We start from the raw sequence: 19,657 nt of genomic DNA, 5'->3' as shown, positions 1-19,657 counted from the left end.
GGGTGCCTCCAGCTGTTGCAAAACTACTACTCCCAGCATGCCCGGACAGCCGTAGGTCGGGGGGGGGGGGCATTATCGGCAAGGTAATTGCCGATACCGATAATGCCCAAAATCGTGATTATCGAGCGATATCTGCCATACCGATAATCGGTCGATCCCTACCAGGCAGGAGAAAAATTTTGGTGTTCAGTATGAACCGGGATACCGCCCAGCACTAGGCAGCACCATGTTCAAAATATTAAAAGGCTAAATTTGTATCAGGTTATGGTCCTATGACTGGTTACAAGTTAGTTAGGTGAAGTGCGCGGCAGTGCGCACCTTGCTCCCAGTCTGTCACTCAAACCTGAATCGTTCCTATACACTCTAATGCAGAGAATAAGTTGGACTGAGGGCCTGGCTGGGGAGTGAAGGGCGCTGCTGCCCATTGTGCAGGATTATAACTCATAGCAGGAAAGAGACTTGGGGCGATCTACATTCTTGACATGTCTGTCAAGTTTTTTAATGAAAGGTTATGCACCAAGTAAAGGTGCTGTCCTCTTCATAAAGTGTGCTTCTTCACTACTGTATGTGTTTTTGGATATCTGGTGAGCAGAGTTGAGCATACTTATGGTAAATTGGCTTGTAGCGGACCTCGCGGCTCGGTCGTTGATGACCATAAATTAGTTCAGCTTTTCAAGTGCTCCAGTTGCCTGGAAAAGTCTGGGCTGTCAGTCTTAGGTTTCCTAGGACTGTATCCACCTTTTCCAGGCAACTGGAGCACTTGGAAAGCTGAACTAATTTATGGTCATCAACGACCGAGCCGCGAGGTCCACTACAAGCTAATTTACCGTAAGTTCACTCAACTCTGCTGGGGAGTTTGTCACATATTGCTGGCAAATGGGTTGATAAATGTGTCTAAAGCAATTGTCGCTAACTCAGTTGGTGCGAAACGCTCTGAGAAAGGTGCAAAATGTTATTAAATCTGGGGTATGGTATGCTAAAGTCCCTTCTTTATACACCTATGAAGATTGTGGACTATGGGGGAGATTTATCAAAACCTGTGCAGAGGAAGAGTGGTGCAGTTGCCCATAGCAACCAATCAGATTGCATCTTTCATTTTCCACAGGCCTCTTTAGAGGCCTGTGGAAAATGAAAGAAGCAATCTGATTGGTTGCTATGGGCAACTGCACCACTCTTCCTCTGTACAGGTTTTGATAAATCTCCCCCTATGAGCCCATCATACCTCTGGGTGTTGAGACCTTGTGGTTGGACTAGTAACCGCACTGATAGGTCAGGTAGTTAAACACTAGATAACTGTTACAAAATCAGAGTTAAACGGAGCTGCAGGGCAGCATTAAACAGCGCTGCTGGGGTTGGATTAACTATTCACGTTACAGAGCTGATGCAACAGGTCGAATGGAGAAGTCTCTTCCCCTTTATAAGACTGTCACTGTGGGCCAATTGTGTTCGCTGCTTGTGTATTATTTATTTTTTACCCTAAGGAGTCGGAGTACTTAATAGCTTAACCCAGTGTTTCCCAATCTTTTTCGGCTCTGGGAACCCCTCGGAATTTTATTAAATTTTTTTTCCGAACTTGACGAGCAAAAAGAAAACAGCTGGCAATACACTATCTATTTATCTGTGGGTGTGTAGATTACTGTGCTGCTTTACATAGCAACTTACAAGTGACATCTTCTAAAATCAGCTACGTTCCCTTCTCTTCTCCATCTGGTCCGCGCCATCATAATTTCTTCCAGTCACAATTCTTCACCGTTAAACCTGCAAAACAAACCTATTAGGCTCCACACTCTTCCAGCATCAGCCTCCAGATTCCCCTTTTACAAGTGAGGAGGAATACCGGGGCGTATAAGTGTAAAGGGGTAACAGGGGTGTAGAAAGGTGTACATGGATGACAGGGGGGGGCGTAGGGGGGGACAGAGGGGTGTACATGGGTGACAGATGGTTGTAAAGAGTGTAAGGGGTGTAAATGGATAACGGGTGTTGGGGGGGTGAAGAGGAATGTACATGGGTGACAGGGGACATAGGGGGGTAACAGAGGGGTGTACGTGGGTGACAGAAGGGTGTAGATGGGTGAAAGGGGTGGACAGGGGTGACAAAAGGACAAGGGGGTGAATAGTGGGGGTTGGACATTGGTGATAGGGGGGTGGTGAACATGGGTGACAGGGGCGGACAAGGTGGACATGGATGACAGGAAAGTGGACAAGGGTGAAAGGGGGTAACAGGTGACAAAGTAGGTGGACAGGGGTGAAAGAGGAAAGAGGGTGCATTACCTTAAAGGGGTACTTTTTATTGAACTGATGCCAGAAAGTTAAACAGATTTGTAAATTACTTATATTAAAAAAAATCTTTAATATTTAAATGTTTGTGTTGTCCACAGTGCTCTCTGCTGACACCTCTCTCTAGAGCAGGATAGGTTTGCTATGGCGATTTTCTCCTGCTCTGGACAGTTCCTGATATGGGCGTCAGGTGTCAGCAGAGAGCACTGTGGACTAGACAAAAAAGAAATAAAAAAAAAAAATAGAATTTCCTCTGTAAATTACAGCTGCTACAAAGTACTGGAAGGGTAAAGATATTTTAATTGAAGTCATTTACAAATCTAAAAAAGGAGGGGAGGGAGAGCACTCATAGGAGCAGTATCACCTTAACGTATGTATGAAGCGGTCCTCAGCGACCTCTGACAAGGTCTCCTTGCGGGGTGCACGTATAGCGGTATAAAGTATACAATTTGAATGCAAAAAGAAGCACATACGTGCACCACCGCAAAGGGGGACAATCGAGCTTGGAGGTCCGGTGGTTGTGACGGGATTTTGGGAATAAAATGTTGTTAAAAAAAAGCAGCTATTTTGGACTTATTTTTCTTTTTACGTTCACGCCGTTCACCGTACGTTATCATTAACATTTTATTTTAATAGTTCGGATATTTACGCATGCGGCGATACCAGATATTTATATAAAAAAATTTTTTTACACTTTTTAGGGGTGAAATTGGGAAAATGGGACAATTTTACGTTTTATTGGGGGAGGGTTTTTAAATTTTATTTTATATATATATATATATATATATATATATATATATATATATATATATATATATTATTTTTTTTTTTTACACTTTAATAGTCCCCCATCATTTGATTGCTAATACTGTCCAGTGCTATGCATAGGACATAGCACTGATCAGTATTATCGGTCATCTTCTGCTCTGGTCTGCTCGATCACAGATCAGAGCAGAAGACCCGTGGAAGGCAGCGGAGGCAGGTGAAGGGACCTTCGTCTACCGTTCTGGATGATCGGATCGCAGCGCTGCGGGCGATCTGATCATCCATTTTAGTGACCACGATACTGCAGATGCCATGATCTGTATTGATCACGGCATCTGAGGGGGTTAATGGCGGACATCCGCGCGATCGCGGATGTCCGCCATTACCGCTGGGTCACTGACTGCTATCAGCAGCCGGGACCTGCCGCGCATGACCCGAGCATTGCTCCGATGCTCGCGGTTATGTATAGGACATAAATGTAGGTCCTGGTGTGTTAAGTACCCGCTCACCAGGACATACATTTACGTCCGGCGTCGTTAACCCCTTAAGGACGCAGGACGTAAATGTACGTCCTGGTGAGGTGGTACTTAACGCACCAGGACGTACATTTACGTCCTAAGCATAACCGCGGGCATCGGAGCGATGCCCGTGTCATGCGCGGCTGATCCCGGCTGCTGATCGCAGCCAGGGACCCGCCGGCAATGGCCGACGCCCGCGATCTCGCGGGCGTCCGCCATTAACCCCTCAGGTGCCGGGATCAATACAGATCCCGACATCTGCGGCAGTTCCCGATTAAAATGAACGATCGGATCGCCCGCATCCGATCATTCATAACGCCGCACGGAGGTCCCCTCACCTTCCTCCGTGCGGCTCCCGGCGTCTCCTGCTCTGGTCTGTGATCGAGCAGACCAGAGCAGGAGATGACCGATAATACTGATCTGTTCTATGTCCTATACATAGAACAGATCAGTATTAGCAATCATGGTATTGCTATGAATAGTCCCCTATGGGGACTATTCAAGTGTAAAAAAAAATGTAAAAGTAAAAAAAAAGTGAAAAATCCCCTCCCCCAATAAAAAAGTTAAGTCAGTTTTTTCCTATTTTACCCCCAAAAAGCGTAAAAAACATTTTTTATAGACATATTTGGTATCGCCGCGTGCGTAAATGTCCGAACTATTAAAATAAAATGTTAATGATCCCATACGGTGAACGGCGTGAACGAAAAAAAATAAAAAAAGTCCAAAATTCCTACTTTTTTAATACATTTTATTAAAAAAAAAATTATAAAAATGTATTAAAAGTTTTTTATATGCAAATGTGGTATCAAAAAAAAGTACAGATCATGGCGCAAAAAATGAGCCCCCATACCGCCACTTATACGGAAAAATAAAAAAGAGGTCATCAAAATAAAGGGATTATAAACATACTAATTTGGTTAAAAAGTTTGTGATTTTTTTTAAGTGCAACAATAATATTAAAGTATATAATAATGGGTATCATTTTAATCGTATTGACCCTCAGAATAAAGAACACATGTCATTTTTACCATAAATTGTACGGCGTGAAAACAAAACCTTCCAAAATTAGCAAAATTGCGTTTTTCGTTTTAATTTCCCCACAAAAAGTGTTTTTTGGTTGCGCTATACATTTTATGATATAATGAGTGATGTCATTACAAAGGACAACTGGTCGCGCAAAAAACAAGCCCTCATACTAGTCTGTGGATGAAAATATAAAAGAGTTATGAGTCCTTAAGGCCAAAATGGGCTGAGTCCTTAAGGGGTTAAGGGGGTTATCCAGGAAAAACTTTTATATATATATATTTCAACTTTCTCCAGAAATTTAAACAAATTTGTAAATTACTTCTATTAAAAAAATCTTAATCCTTTCAGTACTTATGAGCTTCTGAAGTTGAGTTGTTCTTTTCTGTCTAAGTGCTCTCTGACACCTGTCTCAGGAACTGTCCAGAGTAGAAGCAAGTCCCCATAGCAAACCTCTTCTACTCTGCAGTTCCCGAGACAAGCAGAAATGTCAGCAGAGAGCACTGTTACCAGACAGACAAGAACTACTCAACTTCAGCAGCTGATAATTATTGGAAGGATTAAGATTTTTTAATATAAGTAATTTACAAATATATAAATTTCCTGGATAACCCATTAACGACGCCGGACGTAAATGTATGTCCTGGTGAGCTGGTACTTAACGCAATGGGACGTACATTTACATCCTATACATAACGGCGAGCATCGGAGCAATGCTCGGGTCATGCGCGTCGGGGGCCGGGAAGCTGGTCAGGGGGCCAGCGCACCATTCACATTTATCCCCTTCCCTTCCTGGCCTGTGACTCACGGCGTCGCAGGGGTGCGCTGTGTGCGCACGTACAAACAATGCACACGCAGGCTTCCCTCGAACCCCCTCCCTCCAATATATTCTATACTGTATTATTTTCTATATTATATATACCGTATTTATCGGCGTATAACATGCACTTTTTAGGCTAAAATTTTTAGCCTAAAGTCTGTGTGCGTGTTATACGCCGATACCGCCCCAGGAAAGGCAGGGGGAGAGAGGCCGTCGCTGCCCGCTTCTCTCCCCCTGCCTTTCCTGGGGTCTAGAGCGCTGCTGTCGGCCCTTTTCACCCCCTGGTTATCGGCGCCGCTGCCCGTTCTGTCCCCCTGACTATCGGTGCCGGCGCCGATAGCCAGGGGGAGAGAAGCGGCGCCGACAGCCAGGGGGAGAGAAGGGGCAGCGGCACCCATTGCCGGCGCCGCTGCCCCGTTGCCTCCCCCCATCCCCGGTGGCATAATTACCTGAGTCCGGTCCGCGCTGCTCCAGGCCTCCGTCGTGCGTCCCCGGCGTCATTGCTATGCACGGCGCGGCGCTCTGACGTCATGCGCCGCGCCGTTCAGCGCATAGCAATGACGCCGGGGACGCACGACGGAGGCCTGGAGCAGCGCGGACCGGACTCAGGTAATTATGCCACCGGGGATGGGGGGAGGCAACGGGGCAGCGGCGCCGGCAATGGGTGCCGCTGCCCCTTCTCTCCCCCTGGCTGTCGGCGCCGCTTCTCTCCCCTTGGCTATCGGGGGTGAAAAGGGCCGACAGCAGCGCTCTAGACCCCAGGAAAGGCAGGGGGAGAGAAGCGGGCAGCGACGGCCTCTCTCCCCCTGCCTTTCCTGGGGATGTATCGGGGTATACACGCGCACACACGCACCCTCATTTTTTCATGGATATTTGGGTAAAAAACTTTTTTTTACCCAAATATCCTTGGTAAAATGAGGGTGCGTGTTATAGGCCGGTGCGTGGTATACCCTGATAAATACGGTATATAATATTTATTTTACAGGCAGGGCCTGACAGTACCAGTTGGGAATCACTGGCTTAACCAATGAGTGGGAGTGAGAAGAGGGGTGGAGCGAACCCTTCCCAGCTGCTGCTGGTTACAGTCTCTATCTAGGGTTGAGCTGAGCTGGAGCTCCTGGTGATGGGCCATTGATGATCGTAAGCTGTCGGTCATGGTAGGGTGGGGTACGTAAAGGTGGGGCTTTAATCTGTGGGGAAGGGGTACGTCGAAGACATTGCTTTGTTGTTGTGTCCAAAAATAACTTTCCTGGTGTTGGAGCTGTAATTGTGCGATTCATGATGATTCTATGATGATCTGCTTGTTTTGATATATACACAACTTTCTATCGTCAGCGAGCAATGGGCTTGAACCCAAAGTATAGCAGATGACGTGGCCCATGGATGGTTGAGCTAATCCGTTACTAGTCCTGGTTCCAGTGTCCTCCCCCTAGATCCCACTCTTATTTGTCTCGCACATCAATCATGCGTATTTGATCAGAATACTATCAGATCCTTGGGACAGCTGTACAGAGAACTACATTGTGTCATGGCTTTGTTATGGGCGTACTCAAGGATATCAAAGATTTCATGGCTCGGTATTTGTACACTTTAGATGTTTGCTTTGCTGCCACATGACTATTGGTAACCCTTTAGTGCCGTATTCATAGCTGGCATTGTGCTGGGGCTGCTTGTACCTGAACTTCCAAGCGTCTCGATTTCTCCCTTTTTTTAAGTCTTTAAATAGAAGTGGGGAGTTTCCATTGCGCGCCTTCCCAGGGGTCTTTTTAATTTGCACGGTTGTTTGCAGAAAGTATATTGGGCGCTGTACCTGGTATCACCTGCCTCTCCATACACCTTGGATTTCTACGTTAGCAGCTGTGTTCATCTCTCCTAAGGTGAGCCTTGTGGAAGAGTAGTTCTTGCATTGTGTTCAGGTATCAGGAGGCCCTGTATGAACAGTGGATGCTTTACAAATAGAACGATTTTCTCATCGGTATGCAATGTGCCCTCGTGGAATGACATATGTCAACCTTCCCTGTGTTAAAGGGAATTGAATGGGGGAGAATACAGGAAGGCAACCTTAGGATCATGCAAATAGTCAGCCAGACCCACTGATTTCTGTGCCTTACGTGTATGGGGGAGGGGGTTACTTGGCGAGAACAGAAGGATTAAGCATGTTGCATTTCAACATAAAAAATCCTTGGTTATTACAGTATATGAGCTGCCACCAGGGGTGTCTGGCAGCAGATAATTCTCCTCAGAACCGATTAACACATGCACACTCAGCCAAACTGAGCATCCATACACACATGGAGAGTCAAGAAGAATAGCTTTAGCTTGAGTGTTGATCCAGAAACTGTTGAAGTTGTGTGACCACCCTTCACCTCCGTGTCCAGCTGGGAAAAAGTTTGCTGAAGCTGCAAGCTAATTGTTTCCTTTCTGCAAACTTTTGTTTCACATGCACTATCACTGGTGGGGGAGGGATGATAGGGGAGATACAATGGGGAGCCAGCATTATAATGCAGTAGGTTTATTTTATTTTTAATCACTGGTTTTGTTGCCCATGGGTAGGCAGCATACTGGAGACATTTGGACCATCTTACCTTTTCCAGTGGCCAGGGCATAGGGGCTTTCGTGGACTTTAAAGGGGGTACTCCTCTGGAAAAGATTATTTTTTTTAAATGAACTGGTGCCAGAAAGTTAAACAGATTTGTAAATGACTTCTATTTAAAAATCTCCAGTACTTATCAGCTGCTGTATGTTGCACAGGAAGTTCTTTTCTTTTTTAAATTTCCTTTCTGTCTGACCACAGTGCTCTCTGCTGACACCTCTGTCCATTTTAGGAACTGTCCAGAGTAGAAGCAAATCCCCATAGCAAACCTCTCCTGCTCTGAGGAGGTGTCAGCAGAGAGCACTGTGGTCAGACAGAAAGGAAATTCAAAAAGGAAAGAACTTCCTGTGCAACATATAGCAGCTGATAAGTAGAGATGAGCGAACTTACAGTAAATTCGATTCGTCACGAACTTCTCGGCTCGGCAGTTGATGATTTTTCCTGCATAAATTAGTTCAGCCTTCAGGTGCTCCGGTGGGCTGGAAAAGGTGGATACATTCCTAGGAAAGAGTCTCCTAGGACCGTATCCACCTTTTCCAGCCCACCGGAGCACCTGAAAGCTGAACGAATTTATGCAGGAAAAGTCATCAACTGCCGAGCCGAGAAGTTCGTGACGAATCGAATTTACTGTAAGTTCGCTCATCTCTACTGATAAGTACTGGAAGGATTAAGATTTTTTTAATAGAAGTAATTTACAAATCTGTTTACCTTTCTGACACCAGTTGATTTAAAAAATGTTTTTCAGAGGAGTACCCCTTTAATGCACAATGAAAACGTCTGCCAATATCACATTTTTAGGGGTATTGAACTAAACATAATGCATTGTTTTGGAACAGTGCAAAACTAGGGCTCTTTGTAAGGGTTACAAGTAGTCAGACCATGCTATAGAGCAGTGTTTCTCAACCAGGGTGCCTCCAGCTGTTGCAAAACTACAACTCCCAGCATGCCCAGACAGCCGAAGGCTGTCTGGGCATGCTGGGAGATGTAGTTTTGCAACAGCTGGAGGCACCCTGGTTGAGAAACACTGCTATAGAGACTAGAGATGAGCGAACTTGCAGTAAATTCGATTCGTCACGAACTTCTCTGCTCGGCAGTTGATGACTTATCCTGCGTAAATTAGTTCAGCCTTCAGGTGCTCCCGTGGGCTGGAAAAGGTGGATACATTCCTAAGAGTCTCCTAGGACTGTATCCACCTTTTCCAGCCCACCGGAGCACCTGAAAGCTGAACTAATTTATGCAGGAAAAGTCATCAACTGCCGAGCCGAGAAGTTTGTGACGAGTCGAATTTACTGTAAATTCGCTCATCTCTAATAGAGACATTGAGATGTGTGAATAGTGTCCGTACTGTTGATATCTATCTTGTTCGCTGGTGTTGATCCGGGTGTAATGCGATCTTCACTCTGTTACTGCACCTGAATCAACGTTACTTGGGTTTCCATTAACCAAAGACCGAACTTATCAGATCTGAGTGCAGGGTATGAGCTGTCGCCCAGCGATTGGCTTGGCACGTTTCGAGCATGCTGTGCCTCCCATCCTACAGGGATTTGCTGTTCCTCCCAGCTCCCAACTAGAGGTCATCATGTGCAGCCTCCGGCATAAGTCAATAGTTAGTTTTTTTTTTTTTTTTCCATCTTATGCCTGGATTATTCTTTTGTATATTGTCTTTTACATTTAGGTTATGCAAATATTCCGTTTTGCAGCTCAACATAAACAAAGCTAAAGTACCAGAACAGTTTTTTTTTAACCCCTATTTCACAGATTTTGGTAGAATGAAATATATATATTTTTTTATACCCGCAATCCATTGGTCTAGATATCCTGATTAATCATCCAACTAAAATTGGTCCGATCACCAGGAATTTTAGTCTGGCACTTTGGCTGCTCGGGGGCTGGTCTATGGGATCCATTGGTCATGTGACTGGCTGCTGGACATAACTATTGGAGGGTGAGAGGAGGTTATATGTACAGTACTGTCATGTAATGGCACGTGTAACATACCTTTTTATAGTCACATAGGCTTTCAGATAGTTTTTGCTCAGCTTTGTTAGTCAGAAAGGGTCGCCTTGTCACAGTTAAAAGGGGTTCTCCGGTGCTTACACATCTTATCCCCTATCCAAAGGATAGGGGATAAGATGCCTGATCGCGGGGGACCCCCGTGATCTTGCACGCGGCACCCCGTTTGTAATCAGTCCCCGGAGCGTGTTCGCTCCGGGTCTGATTACCAGCGACTACATGGCTGGCGGCATGTGACGTCACGACTCCGCACCGTGTGACGTCACGCTCTGCCCCTAAATGCAACCCCTTTAATGCAGCATTGTTCCGCCAAGCTTACCAAAGCCTAAAAAGTTAAACATTTTGTGTATGTTCAGACTACGGATTTGTAGCTGAATATCCGCTCGTGGAATTCAGCGAGCGGAGATTCAGTCTGGCAGCCAGCGGCAGCGGTAGGACCGCGCGGCACTGTTCCGTCACCATTGGCTGCTATGCAGTGCTTGCGCACTTCCGCACAAAGAATGAACATGTTCGTTCTTTGCGCGGAACAATTTCAGCGGCAAAATTGTCCGCCGCTGAAATTCCGCAGTGTGAACGGGTCTCGCGGAAGACTCATTCACACAGATGCTAACGTTCACTGTGCGGAATTTCACTCGCAGAATTCCGCACACGGAAGTCCGCAGTGTGAACATACCCTAAAGGCGAAATCCTGTATTTTTGTTCTTATCACCTTTCCACAGGATAGGGGATGTCTGATCGCAGGGGTCCAAGCTCTGGGACCCATCCCCCCCCCCCCCCCCCCCCGAATTCTCCTGCCTAGCACCCCTTGTGTTCTGAAGATTTGTGTTCAGAACACAGTCTTTCCTTGCGCATAGATTGACTGTGGGGGACACGTCCCCTCCATGCACTATGGGAGAGCCGGAATGTATTTGAGAGAAGTCTTTCCTTTATACCTGTCCTCCCGTTATGATCTTTTTATTGGCTTTGTATTAAATAATTGCAATTAAAACCTGAACGTGTTAAAATGCCCTAAACTTATGCAGTTGTCTGTTCCTACCAATTTATAAATGATTCACCCAACAGTTTGTGATGGACTGCCCAAAATTAGAAGTTGTCCACTAACCACACAAGCGATGGGGGTCCAACCACTGGGACCCCCACAGACCATCAGAACTGAGATCGTGTCCTGCATACTTCACCTCAGCTCCATTCACGGGACTTAACTTTTTTCAAGTTCAGCACTTGACAATGTTTGGAAGTCCTCAAGTAAATGTAGGAGTGGCCGAGCAGTTGCGCTGTAATCCATTCACTTAGGGGTACATTTGACTTCAATCCCCGTGTTCGGTGAGGGTCTTAATGGGGTACTCCGCTGAAATTTTTTTTTCTTTTAAATCAACTGGTGCCAGAAAGTTAAACATATTTGTAAATTACTTCTATTAAAAAATCTTAATCCTTCCTATACTTATTAGCTGCTGAATACTACAGAGGAAATTCTTTTCTTTTTGGAATGCTCTCTGATGACATCACGAGCACAGTGCTCTCTGCTGACGTTATTATTATTATTATAAATCTTTATTTATTGTTGTCCTTAGTGGGATTTGAACCCAAGGCCCCAGCACTGCAAGGCAGCATGCTAACCACTAAGCCACCATGCTGCGCTTAGCATACATCTGCTATGCACGGTTGCTAAAATGGACAGATGTCAGCAGAGAGCACTGTGCTCGTGATGTCAGCAGTGTTCCAAAAAGAAAGGAATTTCCTCTGTAGCATTCAGCAGCTAATAAGTACTGGAAGGATTAAGATTTTTTAATAGAAGTAATTTACAAATCTGTTTAACTTTCTGGCACCAGTTGATTTAAAAGAAAAAAGGTTTTCACAGGAGTACCCCTTTAACAGTGGACCCCTATCGATCAGTTAGCTATCCCTTTTTTCTTTTTATTGGATTTTAGGCTTCATAACAATCTGTTGTGGCCTCTGTAATGGAAATCACGGTGCAGTTGCATGAAGGTGCCTATCAAAGTCAAAAAACGCGTGCCTGACGGAACTGGTATCAAAAACTTTGTCCGAAAATAAAGTGGCCTAAGGGGGAAATTGGCTTTCATATAGTCTTGTATCACTTATCTATATTTTAAAAATTGTATGCCCCCTTTGCCAAGTCATGTGTTATGTTGGAAATATGCCCCAACATGCATCGCCTTGACTCCATTAACCATGTTATGTCAGCCACAACCACAGGGGCTTAAGGGTACGTTCACACTGCACAATTCCCGCGGAATTCCGCGCTGTAAACATTACCATCAGTGTAAATAGGTCTTCTGCTAGACCCATTCACACTGAGGAATTTCAGCGGAGGCCAATTCTGCCGCTGAAATTGTTCTGAGCAAAGAACGAACATGTTCATCCTTTGTGCGGGAGTCCGCGAGCACTGCATAGCAGTCAATGGTGACGGCTTAGTGCTGCGTGGTCCTACCGCCGAAGTGTTTTTGGCAGCGGCCGCCAGATGGAATCTCTGCTTGCGGAATTCTGAGAGTGGAGATGCCGTAGTGTGAATGCACCGTTAGTATTCATCTCATGCATGGAGCACGTGCCAGTGCTAGAATCTGTCCTCGGAGAGCCCACTGCGGTGTAGCACAGGGATGTCGCCCGTAGCCCTGGATCTCATTTCTCCAAGGTTTCAGTTGCTGTTTATGTGTAACCTGCTTTCTCAGAAGAATTGTTGGGGGCAGGGCAGTATCTGTACCGTGAAATTCCATTAATCTCTTCTTATATATAGCTTAGACCTTGACCAAAGTCACACTGGGGAAAGCGTCCTCCTTATTGAAAAACGTACACCCGGCCTTATCCACTTTTTTTTTTTCCCTTAAATGCTGGGAGGAACCTCCTATTGACTCAGGTGCTGCTTCTCATGGCCGCTCAGCTTGCATGTCAAGCTGTCACTTTTCCATCCTAAAATAGCTTCCCCTTGAAACATGTTATGGTCGGTGCAGCACCCAATGTGTGAGAGACACGTCTCCCTCCATATCTGTGACTCACAGCTGGTCCTGGCCGGTCAGGTGTGAACAGGAATAAAAGGACGCTGTACTTGCTAATGTTATCTCATTATTTATTGATACATGATAAACCTGGCAGGATTAAATGGAGCCATTAGAACTACTCTTCACCATTTCCTTCTAGTGTAAAAGGGGTTTTGAGGTCTCCTGAGGCAAAAAAAAAGTACAATTTGGCTGCCAAAATGTGATCTAAAAATTGAGTCATGATGGTGGCCATATTGAAAATCCAGTGAGGATCCCTTTTCCTCATAGATAAGAGTGGAATCTAATTCTCCGAATTTCTCAAACTTAGAATTCTGATGTTTTTTTTCTTTCCAGTGGCTCAGTATGAGTCGCTGCTGAGGTAACATTTATTGGGCTGGGCACAGCTGTTTGAAAGGAGTTCTTCTGAACGATCCATACACTTATTATGGTAGTCATTAGAGATGAGCGAACTTACAGCAAATTCGATTAATCACGAACTTCTCAGCTCGGCAGTTGATGACTTATCCTGCATAAATGAGTTCAGCTTTCAGGTGCTCCGGTGGGCTGGAAAAGGTGGATACATTCCTAGGAAAGAGGACTCCTAGGACTGTATCCACCTTTTCCAGCCCACCGGAGCACCTGAAAGCTGAACTCATTTATGAAGGAAAAGTCATCAACTGCCGAGCCGAGAAGTTTGTGACGAAACGAATTTACTGTAAGTTCGCTCATCTCTAGTTGTCATTATGGTTGTCACTCAGCTTTTCCAGTTATATACCGTATATATAAGCCGTATATATCCATATATACCGTATATATAAGCCGAGTTTTTGAGCACGATTTATCTTGCTGAAAACGCCCCCCTCAGCTTATACTCGAGTGAAAGCTCCACCTGTCAATCCCTTGATCAGTGGTCTTCAACCTGCGGACCTCCAGATGTTGCAAAACTACAACTCCCAGCATGCCCGGACAGCCATCAGCTGTCAGGGCATGCTGGGTGTTGTAGTTTTGAAACCTCTGGAGGTCCGCAGGTTGAAGACCACTGCGGCCTCCGTCCTCATCCAGCCCCCCCCCCCCCCCCCCCTGTTTTGTACTCTCCTCCCCTCAGCGAGAAGTTAGGGTGAGCTGGTCCGGGCCATCTATGCTGCAGGGACCGTCCGGGGGGATGGCTGTCCATTTTCACCAGGGGGGCCTCTTCTACGCGCTTCGGGCCCGGAGTAGTGACGTTGCCTTGACTACGACGCACAGGGACGTTGCGCATGAACCCTCCCCAGTGGTCTTCAACCTGCAGACAATGGCTGTCTGGGCATGCTGGGAGTTGTAGTTTTGCAACATCTGGAGGTCCGCAGGTTAAAGACCACTGATGAAGGGATTGACAGGCGGTGATGATGATGGGGGGGTCTGGATGATGACATGGGAGGATGATGTATTTCCCACCCTAGGCTTATAGTCGAGTCAATAAATTTTCCTGAGTTTTGGGGGTGAAATTCTTCGTGTTTTTATTTTAAACACACTGTACAATGTACCAGGCCACACTTGGTGTATGCTGCCAGAACATAGTCACTAGGGGGGGAGATTTATCAAAATGTGTGCAGAGGAAAAGTTGTCCAGTTGCCCATCGCAACCAATCAGATTGCTGCTTTCATTTTTCACAAGCCTTGTTAAGAATGTAAGAAGTAAGCTGATAGGTTGCTATGGGCAACTGGGCAACTTTGCCTCTGCACAAGTTTTGATAAATCTCCCCCCTAGGTGATTCTGTTTGTGCCTTTGAAATCAGTCGCATCTGCCTCACTCCGCTACAGTATAGGTTGGCATCCCGTTCTCAGCAGAATACAGAGACGGATACCGGTTACAGAAGCCCTTAACGCAGTGTCAACCTAGCCTTAGGTAATATGTGAGGTTATACTGACTGGGCATACCCTGAGAGTACCCTGATAGTCGTAGAATAATTTTCATTGATTTCTTAATAAGAAAGTGTCTCTATGAAGGATCTCTCCATGTTTAGCTGCTGGGCATGGAATAGCAGAGCTGTCACAAGTGAGCGTGTGTGAGATCACATGGGCCCTGATCCTGCTTTGCTCGGCCCCCTCCCCAGCTGGATTTCTTCCTTATATAAATGGCCAATCTTTGCTGGAGCCTTTCCTCCTCCTCCTCAGTCTTAGGAAAGGGAACACTTGATCCTTAACCCCTTGTGTTCTGTCTTCTGTGCAGCCTGTTTGTATTCAGGTTAATCCCGCAGTGTTGCTGCTTGACAGGAATACAGTGGCGCTGCAGCCATGTGTGCTCCAGACACGCCCCGGGCACTGTCACTGCGTCTCTGGGCCACGTCACACCAGCTACTTCCATATGTTTTCTGAAGGACGTCTTATCACTCATGCAATGCCTGCCCTCATGCTGCAAGCCCCTGATACACCAGTTATGTTATAATCTCAAGTAAAGGCTAGATAAATGTATGGCTAGGAACCCAGGGACAGCGTAGGAAGAATAACTGCAATTTTTATAGATGTTACAGTGGGGTGAAGTATTTAGTCACCAATTGTAATTTTCATCATAGGTATACCTCAACTATGAGACTTAATGAGAAAAAAAACATAAAATCACAGTTGAATTTTATTTTTTTTTTTTTAAAGAATTGTTTTGCAAATTATAGTATGGTGGAAAATAAGTATTTGGTCACCTACAAACAAGCAGGATTTCTGGCTCTCACAGACCTGTAACTACTTTAAGAGTCTCCTCTGTCCTCCACTCGTTACCTATATTAATGGCACCTGTTTGAAATTATCAGTATAAAAGACACCTGTCCACAACCTCAAACAGTCACACTCCAAACTTTTACTATGGCCAAGACCAAAGAGCTGTCGAAGGACACCAGAAACAAAATTGTAGACCTGCACCAGGCTGGGAAGACTGAATCTGCAATGGGCAAGCAGCTTGGTGTAAATAAATAAACTGTGGGAGCAATTATTAGAAAATGGAAGACCTACAAGACCACTGATAATCTCCCTCGATCTGGGGCTCCACGCAATATCTCACCCCATGGTGTCAAAATGATCACAAGAACAGTGAGCAAAAATCCCAGAACCACACAGGGGGACCTAATGAATGACCTGCAGAGAGCTGAGACCAAAGTAACAAAGGCTACCATCAGTAACACACTACGCCGCCAGGGACTCAAATCATGCAGTGCTATAAGTTTCCCCCTGCTTAAGGCCCCGTTCACACTACGGAATTCTCGCGGCTGAATTCCGCAAGAGGAGATTCCGCCTGGCGTCCGCCGCCAAAGATACTTCGGCGCTAGGGCCGCAGGGCGCTGAGCCATCACCATTGACGGCTATGGTCAGCTCGCGGAATCCACGCAAAGAATGAACATGTTCTTTCTTTGCGCGGAACACTTTCAGCGGCGGAAATATCCGCCGCTGAAATTCCGCAGTGTGAACGGGTCTCGCAGAGACCCGTTCACACTAATGTTAAAGTTCACACCGCGGAATTGCGCCCGGAAATTCTGCAGCAATTCCGTAGTGTGAACGGGGCCTTAGCCAGTACATGTCTGGGCCTGATGAAGTTTGCTAGAGAGCATTTGGATGATCCAGATGAGGACTGGAAAAATGTCATATGGTCAGATGAAACCAAAGTAGAACTTGTTGGTAAAAACTCAACTCGTCGTGTTTGGAGGAGAAAGAATGCTGAGTTTCATCCAAAGAACACCATACCTACTGTGAAGCAAGGGGGGGGGGGGGGGTGGAAACAGCATGCTTTGGGGCTGTTTTTCTTCTAAGGGACCAGGACGACTGATCTGTGTAAAGGAAAGAATGAATGGGGCAATGTATCGTGAGATTTTGAGTTAAAACCTCCTTCCATCAGCAAGGACATTGAAGATGAAACATGGCTGGGTATTTCAGCATGACAATGTTCCAAAACACACCACCCGGGCAATGGGGTGGCTCCGTAAGAAGCATTTCAAGGTCCTGGAGTGTCCTAGCCAGTCCCCAGATCTCAACACCATAGAAAACCTTTGGAGGGAGTTGAAAGTCCGTGTTGCCCATCGACAGCTCTAAAACATCACTGCTCTAGAGGAGATCTGCATGGAGGAATGGGCCAAAATACCAGCAACAGTGTGTGAAAACCTCGGGAAGACTTACAGAAAACGTTTGACCTCTGTCATTGCCATAAAAAGTATTGAGATTAACTTTTATTGATCAAATACTTATTTTACACCATAATTTGCAAATAAATTCTTTAAAAAATCAGACAATGTGATTTTTATGGATTTTTTTTCTCATTAGGTCTCTCATAGTTGAGGTATACCTATGATGAAAATGACAGGCCTCTCCCAGAAAAGCTGGGCACAGCTGCTGAATTGGCAGCTCTATGCATGGTCACCCAGCTTTCCCGGAAAACCTAATTACTAAAGCTATGTGCATGTTGCGTTTTTTCCCTGCATGTCCAGGTACATACTGGCACCTTGTCTACAAGGGTTGGTGACAGGCCCACTGAGATTACCAGACAAGGCATACCAGTCAGCTAGCGACCACATTCGGTCTCTTTCCCATAGTTGATTACTTTGTTTTTTAGACTCTATTAGCCCTGCTGTCAATACACCATGGTATATGTCGGCAACCCTTTTTTGACAGGTTGCAAATGTGTACTTCAAATCTTAAAAAATTTTTTATGGGGAAAACCTGATTTATACATAGCCTAAAAATCATGTGTTGATAGATATTTTTTACCTATATTTTACTTTATGTTTAGGTTTTAATCATGTTCCTACTTTTACTGAGTTTGGATTGGAGCGGCTTGGCTTTGTCTAATTCTGGATCACATCTGACCCATCCCTGGGTTGTGAACCTGAATTCCTGACACGCTTTCTGGATGTTTGAGCTGTGTACAGATTTCTGATCTATTGGCCAGCCTATGGTTTTTTTTCTTTGTTTTATTTTATTTTATTTTTTTAAACCGTCAGTGACCTCTTTTATACCAGGCAGTGATACACTGAACAGAGAAGCTGTGATGTGTGATTCAAAGTTAGCTGGTTCCTCTGGGCCAGTGTTTCCCAACCAGTGTGCCTCCAGCTGTTGCAAAACTAAAACTCCCAGCATGCCCGGACTGCTTTTGGCTGTCCCGGCATGCTGGGAGTTGTGGTTTTGAAACAGCTGGTGGCACACTGGTTGGGAAACACTGCTCCGGGCAATGCTATTCCTGCATTTTAATATGTATCATACATGGGGTGTAGTCTTCCAGGCTCAAAGCTTTAATAGGACTAAAACTGAATAGTATGTAACTGCTTTAATTCAGATGTTACCATTATCTTTTACAGTTCATTTCTTAATGGTTATCGTTTTGAGTCTTTAGACTGTAGTGTCATAATAAATTGTTGTTTTTTTTTCAGATCCTCCAGCGCCTGCCAAGGTGGTGAAAGCCAGTGCCAATCGGCCTAGACGAGGCAGCAAGGTAACGGTTTTTCTGCTAATCTTGTGCATGATTGTGGGTCTGAACTCATTGGGACAACTTTCACAGACTAGCATGTAGGGCTGGGCGGTATGACCAAATATGTGTATCACGGTATTTATTTATTTTTTTTTAACTTACGGCGGTTCCACGGTATATAACAGTATTTTCACCCCCCCCCCCCAAATCATGTGACCTGCCAGCGCTGTTCTATGGAGACATAAAAAGTGGAAAAAAGTTGAAAAATGTAAAAATAAAAAGTGAAAATCCCCTCCCCCCAATAAAATTGAAAATTGTCCTTTTTTTTTTCATTTTACCCCCAAAAAGCGTAAAACATTTTTTTAAATAAACATATTTAGTATCTCCATGTGCGTAGATGTCCAAACAATCAAAATATAATGTTAATGATCCCGTACGGTGAACAGCGTAAACGTTAAAAAATAAAAAGATTTACAAAAATGCGGTACAAAAATATAAAAGTATCTAGCTATGGGTATCACTTTAATCGTACTGATCCACACAATAAAGAACACATAATTTTTACCATAAAGTGTACAGTGTGGAAACAAAACCCTCCAAAATGTGCAAAATAGTAATTTTTTTTCCTAAAAATTTCCTCCCTAAAAAGAATTTTTTTTGGGTTCGCTGGGCATTTTATGGTAAAATGAGAGGTTTCATTACAAAGTACAAATGTTCTCACAAAAAACAAGCCCTTATATGGGTCTGTAGATGGAAATATAAGAGTTAGGATTTCAGAAGGAGAGGAGGAAAAAATGAAAACGCAAAAATAAAATTGGCCTGGTCCTTTAAAGGAGATATCCAGTGCTGAAAAGTACTTATCACCTATCCTAAGGCTAGGGGATAAGTTTCAGATCGCGGGGGTCCGACCGCTGGGGCCCGCGATCTGCGGTACGAGGCACCAGCAGCCAGCGAGAAGGGGGCGTGTTTACCACCGCACGAAGCGGCGGCTGACACGCCCCCTCAATACAACTCTATGGCAGAGCCAGAGCACTGCCTTCGGCAATCTCCGGCTTTGCCATAGCTCTCTATTGAGGGGTGTGTCAGCCGCCTCTTCATGCGGTGGTCGACACCCGCTATATGGCCAGCGAGCCGGTGCCCCGTACAGGAGATCGTGGGGGGCCCAGCGGTCGGACCCCCCGTGGTCTGAAACTTATCCCTTATCCTTAAAATAGGGGATACGTTTTTCAGCACTG

General features: G+C 45.2%; 1 protein-coding gene and 1 long non-coding RNA gene across 7 annotated transcripts in view; one reads left to right on the top strand and one right to left on the bottom strand.

The window, feature by feature from the left end:
- LOC130267294 (uncharacterized) overlaps nt 1–19,657 on the bottom strand; it is a 127,080-nt gene that overhangs the window by 59,833 nt on the left and 47,590 nt on the right. The window lies entirely within an intron of this gene.
- LARP1 (La ribonucleoprotein 1, translational regulator) overlaps nt 1–19,657 on the top strand; it is a 79,127-nt gene that overhangs the window by 24,658 nt on the left and 34,812 nt on the right. For 3 of the 6 annotated variants that reach the window (XM_056516818.1, XM_056516820.1, XM_056516821.1), the window contains exon 2: nt 18,385–18,446. In XM_056516818.1, the coding sequence (XP_056372793.1) occupies nt 18,385–18,446 (62 nt within the window). Of the gene's footprint in view, nt 1–1,192; nt 1,275–6,862; nt 7,280–18,384; nt 18,447–19,657 lie in introns of those variants that run through there. The other 3 variants (XM_056516819.1, XM_056516823.1, XM_056516822.1) reach the window with 3 other exon arrangements.

This window comes from Hyla sarda, chromosome 4, assembly GCF_029499605.1.
Source record: "Hyla sarda isolate aHylSar1 chromosome 4, aHylSar1.hap1, whole genome shotgun sequence".
Lineage (NCBI taxonomy): Eukaryota > Metazoa > Chordata > Amphibia > Anura > Hylidae > Hyla > Hyla sarda.
This window is presented reverse-complemented; position numbering and strand designations above follow the sequence as displayed.